Source organism: Pterocles gutturalis, unplaced genomic scaffold, assembly GCF_000699245.1.
Source record: "Pterocles gutturalis isolate BGI_N339 unplaced genomic scaffold, ASM69924v1 scaffold21691, whole genome shotgun sequence".
NCBI classification, from domain to species: domain Eukaryota; kingdom Metazoa; phylum Chordata; class Aves; order Pterocliformes; family Pteroclidae; genus Pterocles; species Pterocles gutturalis.
This window is the reverse complement of record NW_010100962.1, coordinates 20799-31640: the sequence shown is the minus strand read 5'-3', so window position 1 is coordinate 31640 and position 10842 is coordinate 20799. Positions and strand designations below refer to the sequence as shown.

At 44.3% G+C, this 10842-nt stretch overlaps 1 protein-coding gene across 1 annotated transcript in view; it reads right to left on the bottom strand.

The window, feature by feature from the left end:
- The window catches only part of FNIP1 (folliculin interacting protein 1), a 42330-nt gene extending 32189 nt beyond the window's left edge, over positions 1–10141 (bottom strand). Inside the window, exons 1-2 of the mRNA XM_010081740.1 lie at positions 10131–10141; positions 3249–3375 (exon numbers count right to left, since the gene is read on the bottom strand). Coding sequence (XP_010080042.1) covers positions 3249–3375; positions 10131–10141 — 138 coding nt within the window. The remainder of the gene's footprint in view (positions 1–3248; positions 3376–10130) is intronic.
- Positions 10142–10842: the final 701 nt, after the last annotated feature.

The window sequence follows — 10842 nt, the reverse complement described above, 5'->3', positions numbered from 1 at the left end:
GTCCTTTCCAACCCAAACCAGTCTGTGATCCATGATTTGCTCATGACCTAGTGTCCCAGGGCTGGAAAGGACAGCCACCCTCTCCTGGGATACCCTGGCAGAACCCAGGCAGGGGAGTTGCCCAGTTTTCTGATGCTCGCAAGGCATCGACCTTTCAGCTCTGCGTACAGACCCCGGCTGATCAACAGCCCATCCTCAGAAAGCCAGGGAAGAACCTCTCCTGCTCAGCACCAAAAAAGGTATAGGACTCACAAAGGGGAATCTCTCCGCCTGCCCCCCGTGCCCAGCGCCCACAGCTGCCCGAGGCGGATCTCCGCCTGGCCTCGCTGGGAACGCCTGGCACAGCCTGCGGCCAACATTCCCGGTGCAGCAGCCGCCAGCCCTCCAAGTCACCAGACTGCTGCTCGGCTCTGTTCGCCAAGTTCAACTCGAGCAAGACCCGAGGAAAACATCACTTTTCCTGCGCAATTAAAATATTTTAATGGCCGTACTGCAAGCTCTTAGCTGCCTTCTGTTGGTCTCTGTTCAACACTCTCCCAAAATTTTTTGTTTACCTGATATTTAGCTTTATTGAAGGCATGAAGAGGCTGATCAAATATCCAATGAAAACAAAAAATCCTTATTTGTGTTATAGTCACATTTCCCTCATGGATAATATGAACCTAGTAATGCTTTAATAATTAGAGGCCAGCGTGGTGTGAGCACAAACTCTGCAGTTTTGACTCATCAAAAAGTCAGAGCCTACTCTTTTATTTCTTGAAACATCTGTGTCTGGAAAAGTTTTCTCTGACACTCCTTAGATTTTATAACCCTACCTTCCCCTATAGAATTCAAATGACTGAGCCATGTTCAACCTTGGCCCTCCGCACACAACTCCTGACATATGTAGAGATTAGATATATAAAACAGAGCAAAGTAGATCTCGCCTCGCTGCAGGCATACAACTCTTAAATTATAATTGCTTTCACATCTCATAAGCAACAGAAAATGGGAACTGAAGAGCACAGCAACATAAGCAAAATGAAACCCTCTTGGTTCTCGGCATTAGACTGATTAGACTTCAACCCGAAGTCTGGCCGCTGCTAGGCACTCTTGCAAATCTCCTCACTAGTGTTATATTTGTAAATCCAGAGGTACAAATCACGTTAGGAAATAGGAGGGGGGGTGGGAGAGAGAGATGCAGAAAGTGTTTTCTTTTGCGGGGTGGTGAACAGATACCCTTTGAGAAGGGAGAGTGCCCAGCCCACACACATCTTGCTGCAAAAGGGCAAGAGTGCCTTGGAATGTGCTTGGAGCCAAGATCTGGCTTTGTATAGGCAGGGTGTGTCTTCGTTAATGAAAAATCATGATAAAGAGCGAGAAAAATAAACAATGCAATTCCCTGAAAATGGCCAGTACGCAGTGCTAACTGTACAAGCCTGTACCACGCTCGCAGCAAGCCAAGCCGGGGACTCTTCTGCACGTTTTTACCTGCATCATGTTTCTGCTATTGCAAAGTTTTGTTTTACGAGGAAAGTTTCGCCTGACATGGCATTATCTGAGTGCTGCAGAGGGCAGATACCATAGCAAGCAAATGTTTCAACAGATTCGCTTTCAAAGCCTCCTAATACCACAAAAAAGAAGAAATATATCAAGTTACTAGTGATGAGTACTGGGCATTTCAGACACCCTGGGAACAGTCTTCCTCCACCAGTCTCACGTACTCATGTCATAGCAATGGTGGATACAGCTATTACCCTGCCCCTTCCCCCTTAGCAAAGAAAAATAAAAGAGAGATGGATATGGAACCCTACTAGCTTCATATCAGCCGTTTATTCTGCTGCTGTTGAGCTGCCAGAGTCAATGATCTTTCTGAAAGAAACCAAAACAGTGAAGTCTGCAAGTTCACCGTGCCAGTACACTTCTGCCTTAAAGAGGTTTTAGGCTTCCAATAAATCAATTGGAATATGGCAAGAGGATTTATACTGTACATCTATTTTATTAATGAAGTAATACTTTATAATTAATGAAGTAATAGTAATACGCATAGCCAGCAATTCGTACCAATAAACCACTTCTAAAGATCTCGTCTTTAATCCCTGTTTTCCTGGCAAGAACGCCCAGAAGAACAGGAACTTGTAAAGCCACTCTAACAAGTTAAAATTAAAAATACATTTTGTTCAACATTTGTGAAACTTGCTTTACTTCACTAATTTTCAAAGAGAATTACGAAACTGGGATCTTGATTCATGGCTATGAAAGTGCTAGAGTAAGTGATGGACAAGCCTGGATCTTAAGTGCCTGACGAGACACAAACTGACTCCCAGGGGTTAGGAGACGTGGACACGGGAAGCCCTCGGGACCAGGATGAGAAGCATCAGGCCGGCAGCACTCAGCAATAGGCCAGAAGAGTTTAAAAAGCTGGATGAAGAATCTTCTGGCTGTACTCCAATACCCAAGATGAAAACCAGGGCTTGGGGGAAACACGTTATTGTGTGTACTCCTGCTGGCAGAAGTTAGCAGGTCCTACGGGTAGAAGCAACTGGGATCATAAATTTCAGTTCACACAGTGCTTTCTGCTTTCAGAGCTTAAAATGGTCTGCAAATGGTTTTAGAGATGGTGAAAAGGAAGTTCAAAGCAGCAAAGTAAGTTGTCCAACCTCACACAACCACTTACAACAGCACTGTGGCTAGAAATTAATCTTCTGGCCAGAGCCCTTAGAAGGAAGCATCCTCATCTGACTCCATCCATTACAGTTTCAATTAATAGATTACCACGCAGACCATGCCAAAAGGAAAAGCAGAGGAAAAGTTTTCAAGTAACTGGGTGTGAAAAAACTGTCAGCAAAGCAGAGAAACAACTGGCAAAAGCTAACCAAAGAGGACACAAGAGGACGCAAGACTGGGAGGACCTTCTGATTAAGAATGCAGACCCCACCATGGCATAAAAGCACATCCATAGGTATCAGTTTATGCCCTGCCTCAGCCCCCCAGCATTGCCTGCTGCAGTCCCAGGAAGGGATCCTTCTCTCTGAAAGAGCAGAAAATAAACGAGCCCAGGAATAGAGAGATCACTGCAGTATTTAAAGATGTTAAGAGTGAAATCATTGAAGCCTGAAAAATTTGCAACTTAACAGGCATTTAAATATAGCCTTGCATATAACCAACGCTTAAATGCTCATGTGAATAAAACAGAACATTTGTGATTTATCAATCTTACCATTTAAAAAAATATAGACTATCAGTATGTAAATTAGTAAAATACTCACCGACACCGAAACATCCTCTATTTTTCTTTTAGCACTGGAGTCAAACAAGACATTCCGTCCCCTTCTTTCACAGTCCTGATACACAATCAGTCGGATCTGACTTGGGTCAAACTCCGGCAAAGGCCAGCTGTAATTAAAAAATAAAAGAGCAGAAAGATCAATTACCACAACTCTTTATTACACTGTTCTTTCTACATTATCTGTATATCCAACTTTATTAAAACATAAAATCCAGTAAATGCAATGCGACTTCATCAAACCCTTCGATCCTCTAGCCAGAACTATGCCTTTTGGTTTTTTCTTCCCCTTACACTTGCAAGTAGCCAAATTACACTGGCAGAAATGGCATCAATCCTCTACAACCATAATACAATGATGTGTGCAGCATTCCTAGCTCGTGTCCTGTCTTGTGAGATTTAATGCTTTCTTCAAGTTCCATCTTTTTTGAAATTTAAGTCACAGAAGAACTTAGCTCTTGCGTTTAAAGACAAAAAACCGAGTCCCTCCTCACTGCAAGCAGTAGCTTGGAAGCATTCACAATTCAAAAGCAGGTATAGTCACATTAGCCTCTCTCTTAAGTAATGATTTTCTGCATTTGCACTCATGGGTTTTCAGCCCCATGGGGTGGCAAAGCACTGAACTCCATGGCTGAAAAAACACAAAGTACCTTTCCTACCTCTCATTGGGTTTCACAAACACTGCAGTAACATAGGTGTACAGAACCAACTGCAGTATTACAAACTACAACATTCACACTAATACCTATGCTGTGATGCTGGGGAACAGAGACACGTGTAGCCTGGTCCTGACTATATACTCAAGTCCTCCCGACATCAGTCTTAGAAATAATCTCCACTTAAGCCACGCTGATTGAAGGCCAGGCTGCTGCGTGGGTCAGCAAACCACCCCCAGCAGTCCTCCTCTAACAGCGATTCCCAAACCGTGTTTGCAGCCAGGAACAAGGGAAGGAGCTTTCCTGAGCCTCTGCCTTACCTGGTGCCACCGACTTCAGAGGAGGTCTGCAAAGGGAGAACTTGCAGGGCCTGGGCTTGACTCCCAGTGCATAACCTTGACTTCATGGTTGCTCTGTAGCCATCAACTTGAATTTCCATTTTAAAAATCTAGCCATGGCTTCAAAGCCCAGCAAGCATTGTTGCCCATGGTCTTTGGAATCCATTTTCACCGATGCCCTCTCAGTTCTTGGAAGATAGGAAACAAGACACCTGCTCTATCCACAAAGCCAACAGGATTCACCTTTCAGCCAGTTACGAGCCATTTCCTAGATCAAGTGAAATTCTATCCTCCTTATCCTTGGCTTTTAGGCAAGCAGCGTTAGCATGACACGCCGAGAAGTGAGACACGAGGCCCTGGAACTTTCCAGCCATTAAGGAAGGATGCAGGCTCCCAGTTCACAAGAAGCAGCTGTACATTTATTTCAGCAAAAAGACACCCATAAATGACAATATGGATTAAAACAAACCTGGCACGCTAGACTCCAAGACTATGGTAAGTTTTACTCTCCTCTAATTCACCAACCACAAGGTTTCCTTCTCTGTGCCCATGCTTTCAATGGCATCAGTAGGCTCATGACAATTTCTGACCCCGCAACGTCTATGATAGGTCCCAGCAGAGAAACTCTTTGATCACCAAAGCCATGGTTGCCGATCAGAAGTTTTTAAGACTGTCCGATACAATTCACAGTCTTTACAACTCGTGTAGTCCCAACGAGGTGAAACTAAGCACCAAGACACACAGTTACAAGGTCTCTGGAGAGAGGAAATCAATTTCCTAATCCGCTCAGCCTCACCATTTAGCAAGAGGAGAGAAAAACAGAAGCTGCAGAGAAGGTAGTGTGCAACAAATGTCAAAAGCAACTTATTACAAGAAAAAAGCTTGAGCAATTTGAAACTGAAATAACCTGATGTCTAGGTTTGGGGACAAAGATCCTCACACCCTCTCTGTTAGCTCACCCAAAGCCAAGCTTTGGCCACAGAGGGACGTGCCCGCACGAAGAGCACACTGAGCAACACCCAAGCACAGGGACAAACTCAGAGCAGGGCTTGCACTTATCGGGGTCTCTGCTAGCGAGCCCCATCTTGCATCTCAGAAAATGTAAGAAAACAAAATCCATATTGTTTGATGCATATTCAGAGAGTGTTATCAACTGAGAGGCTCCAAGGCACTGGAGCTGTTTCATGGAAGAGCCTGACTTCAGCCAGAGGTGGGGAGGGAAGGGAGACCACCGGGTCACCTGCCCTCCTGGAGGAACCAGCTCCTTTGATTTAAGTGAAATCAGCAGAAGTCTGGAAACTCATTTTGTTTCCAGACAGGCCACAGTGTGTGACAATAACCACTAGCTGCTTGCCAAAAAGGTACTATCGCTTGCTCCACCCTCGCAACGCAGCCGAATTTCCTTCACACTCTGACAAAAGCGTCTCTTCCATTACCTAGTACGTTTGATATTTGACTTTGAAATTACTGGCAAAGAAGGGCAGGAGCTGTTCCAGATCTTAGGAAAGTCTACTTATAAAAAGCTCCAAGAGCAGATTACACACTAAGAGGAGAGAAAGCTAAATATAAAACTCTTGCTGTATTCGGAAACACATTTGATCAAGGTAACAAGAGCTTGTTTACTTCTCAGCTTCTTCACATGACATTTTAACTTTCTCTAGACAAGCAGTTAGTAGATATTATCCACCATAATTTGTGGTAATTCCAAAGAAGCGTTATCTCTGTTACATAACAGAGTCCTTAAGCACATTTCAGCCTTGCAAAAACATTCCCTGGCAATAGCGGGCCACTTCCCAAACCAGAAGAAACTTTTAGAAGAGCTGGGGGAAAGTTCCCGTAGACAGACAGTAAACAGAGGCAGGCTGGCACCTCCGCCTCACCCCCCAAACTCCCAGCCAGGCACATTTTTCTGGAGGAAGCGGGACACCAAATAGCTTCGCTGTTGGCGTTAGCAGCTTTAAAGTACTGTTAAGCTTGATATCTGGATAGATTATCCCCAGAAACACACAAATTCCTGTGTGCAGGGCACCTGCTCAGAACAAATATACCAGGGCAATACTCCAGTGCTGCTCTCCAGGCAGATGAAAACTGACCTACATCTTCAGAATATAATTAGTTCTGTTTATAAATGGAAACGAACTTTGACATTTAAATGACGTTTTCTTGAGATTCTTACAGGAAAACCAGGAGACGTTGAATGAGAAGTTCTAGTAACGTTAACGAAAGGTGAGTCTCCATCTCCCACCTTCTCGGGAAATGAGGGTTCTCCTAATGAGGACGTTTTCCTGGGTGACCTATCTACCACGCTTAGATCTTTCCTTGAAATTGACTATATTTAAAGAGAAAAAAATAAAACCAAACCCAGAAGAAACAAACATAAGCAGAAACACCAAGAAAACCCCAACAATCTTTTCACCAGTGGAAGCCTCTGTGACTTTGACAGGTGCTGTGTTCACGCATCAACCAAGAGGAACATCAAACAACTATTTCTGAGCAGGACACCAGTCCTCTGGAAATGTCCACTAGTAATTCCTCTAGAATGAGATGCTCAGAAATACCTACATGAATAGATAGGTTTCTACCTACACGATGAGGTAGAAATCATGGATGGATAAATGCTGTGTGGGATACTCGAGAAACAAATCACGTAACAGCAGATCTCCCACAACCACAGACTGGGTGGGATTGGAAGGGACCTCGGGAGGGCACCTGGTCCAACGCCCTGCTTGGCTGCTAATGGAAGCAAAAAACACAAAGGAAAGGAATTGTCTGGGACAGAAAGGCAAACTTCCACAAGAATAATGATGAAATTATTAGGAAGTAAAAATAATTAAATCAGGGCCTGAAAAATGGTATTTCCATGGACGTTCACACTGAAGCCCTAGTAGTGTTCAGCTCTTCCTGCTTTTTCACCCCACTTGCTTTCCTGCCTTTTTTACATTCAAGCACCAGGAGTATTATTTATACTTTACATTTACAGATCCATTCCACGCGTCCCGACATCTCTACTGCCAGTTGCATGGCAATCAAGAACTCCAAATTCTCTCCAAGGAGAGATTTTCTCATCTAACTCCTGGAGCTTATTACTGCCATAGACATTTCTCAGCAAGAGGCAAGTGAATGGCTCTAAACTGGTATGACTACACCCTGTGCACGTTTTAATAGCTTGAACAACAGATGCAGAAATCCTTCGTTATCACTCCACCAATTAAAATACAAGATTTTTCCCTGCAATTGAAAGCAAGTACATTCCTTCCTTGTTTCCACTACAACACGAACAGCACTTCTTCATCACATTAAGTGTCTCGTTGAATACTATTTTTCCTCCTGTGTAAGACTTTACTTTTAAAACAATTTCATACTAACATGGCTTAGGTAGCATCCAATTACTTTCCAATAATTAACACAGATATTTCAGAAGTCTTAAAGAAAAGCAACTGAAGCAAACTGATCAAGATATGAAGCAGGTAGGGAACTGCAAAACAGCTTGCTAAAAAAGTACAGTTGCTCAAAACCAGAATATGATTAATCATTGAAAAAGTAAGTTGAAACTATCAGTCAAACTATTGTTTTCCTACATCATGTTACCCATAGTTATAAAAACTGCCTGGTGATGAATCACTTCCAACTATTTTTAAATGCATCTACGCAAATGGTATTTATAGTTGATGCTAGCTTATCTGTTCTGCGTGTTTTCCATGCTAGCACCTTTTTAAAAGGCTGCCAGGCACAGCCCGGGCTGAGCAGACGGCAGCTCCACCTTGCCCCGTGGGCTCCGCACGGAAGGAAACGTCTTCCTTCGCCCCTGTTAGATGAGCATCAGAACAGAGGCACAGGGATCCCCAGGGCTTATCTCCAACTCCTGCAGATGATCCTCTTCATGTCTTATTGTTGTAACGGTGGCGCTTAGACCCAGCCAACTCCTACACCAGCGCTGGACAGAGAGCCTGTCCCTCTCCTGAAGAGCTGATGTTGTAAATATGAGACTATCCCACTGGGTGCACTGGGATATTTCAGATGCAGATTATCTCTGCTTTCCACAAAGATGTACATCACATCAAAGTACACTCACCTGTCCACATAAACCTAGCGGCATGGAGGATCCTGCTTTGTGACAGGGAAGGTGAACGGAAGCAGAAGGCAAATGGTCCTTGCCTAGCCCAACCATCGTACCACACACCTCTCACCCCTGACTGAGATGCTTTTTCCAACAAGGGATTCCCTTCTCCTGCCCAAACTCCTCTGCACGTTATTATTATCGATTAATGGATTTTTTTCTTTTGGCTTTGAGAAGATACAACAGAACTTTATGAGCATTCCCGTGATGAGGATGCTCCAGGCTGCATCGCTGATTCGCAAAGTTGGCGTTTTCAGTGAGAGATTCCATGTCAATGCTGGTGACACAATACGATCACGAGGCTGTGAGGAGGAAGAAGGTCCCTGAAGCAGAAAAACCACAGGGCCTACACTTAGAGAAAATTTTGCAACATAATTGTCTTTACAAGAGTTGAGGTCACTTCAGGGTTGTGCGACTGTTGTGGTCAATGCCTGCTGATTCTGCAGAGAAAATCAGTGCTGGTGACTTGACCAAAGCCACGGAGGGAGCCCGTGACAATCGACTGCAAAGGAGTTTGCCCAGCACCCTGGTGACGCTGCCATCTACCACCGACCTCAGCTGGGTTTTCACAAAAGCCAAAGGACTTGTATTCTGGGAAGCTTGGAAGAACTGATAGATGGGGGATCATCTCAGGGACAACCACTCACGATGGGTGACTGCTTGTAGCAGTTACGTTTTTAAGGTTTATCACAAGGAAATAATGTTTCTTTAAATAAACAAAAACCCAAGCCACCCCCTTTTCATGTCTAGAAGGAGGGTGGCACATCCACGGGCACTGCAGCGCCGTAGAGGTCAGCTCCACGCTACATCGATAAATCCGCCTCATTCATTTACCAGCTTAGCAATCCTCACCTTGAATAGCAGCACTGCTTGAGCTCCAGGAAACTTCTGCTGCTTACACTAAGCACATTTTGTACAGGAGGTACATATTCACCCAGCCAGACATTTCATACTCAGTATCATAAACTTGGACCTAAACTTCACTTGGCTTCCAAGGTCCTTGGCTCTGTCCGATTCTTTAACTGTAGATGAAGCTGACTTTAGTTTGTTTTCATTTTTTTTCTCCCTTCTACCAAGTCACTTGGCTCTCATTAAGGTACCTAATTTATACTGTAAAGTCCAACACACGAGCCAGATGCCTTTCCACAAGAAAAACACGTAATATGTACAGGTTAGGTGCAGTCTAGTCAACACATTCATCATAATCTGGAGTGCGATACTGAAAATCAGTAGGCTGGAAGGTTTTGTTAAAGACGTCTAGCATGGTGAGTAACTTTACCATTTACACAGCTTCAGAATTTACAATTAGTAATTTCATAGACTATTTTTGGGACTACTTCATGTATATCCTTTCAAAAAGTACCTGTTCAGCTTTTAGCCGATTTAAGCACATAGATGCATGCAAACATACACACACACAGGCTCTGTGGTGCCCTTCTGAAATACCTCTTTTAATAAAAAACACACACAAACAAGACACCGTTCCTCCCAGTTAAATTCACTAGCATTGAACACAACGTTTTACACTGTTCAAGTAGACTCCACTTCCCTTTCCAAAATTTTAACAGATAGAACCAATTCAGGCGTAAAAATACATTAGTGCCACTTAACATACAATTGTAAGAATCGTAAAAAAAAAAAAAAAAAAATCTCTAAAAGTGTCACATTTCTGGAAGAGAGATACTTTGATCACAGTGAAAATATTAAGCTTTCAGATAATTAAAATAATCTCAAGAACTGTGCAGCGACCGTACCTGGGAAGCATCTTTGTCCCCCGAGCAGTTCCACTTTTCAAAATCCCTCTAAACTCCTGTTGTGCCCGGCTGCCAACTCAGGTTAATAATAGCAATGAGCCATATTCATCCAAAACCACAAGACTGTCAGGTGACATATCAAGAGGTCTGAATTTAACTCAAACAAAAGACTCTCCATGCTGCAATGCAAAAGGCTTAATCCTAGCAACAGGATCACAAAAACCACCTTAAGGAAAGCAGTTCGCTGAAGCGCAATACAGGCGTTTGCACCGGGCTGCGTTTGCGCTGCCCTGGAGTTTCATAACCCAAATCCTGCCCCTCCATTCTGTTGCACAGCCCGGGGATTTCTGCTCAAGGAAATATCGCCCGTCTTCCCCGCTCCCGCGGCTCTTCCAGCGTATTGCTGCAGAGGAGATCGATCTAATTCATCGGGAAGCTAGGCGCTGCTTTGGCAGCCGCCGGAGCGTACATGTCAGTCCCATCTATCCTCCTCCTCCTCTAGCGAAGGCGATGGGAGTTGAGTCTCATGACCCAAGTCCCCTGGCAACTGTGGCTGCTGCCATCCCGCCGCCGTCGGGAATTCAGCCTGCTCGGACAAGAAGAGAGGAGCTGTGGGGGGGGTGGGGGGAAGCAAAGCAAGGCAGCCTCCTTCCAGACTGCACCCCCAGCCTTTACATTCCTGGAAGAGACGGGATGCTTGTGCCGGAGCCCG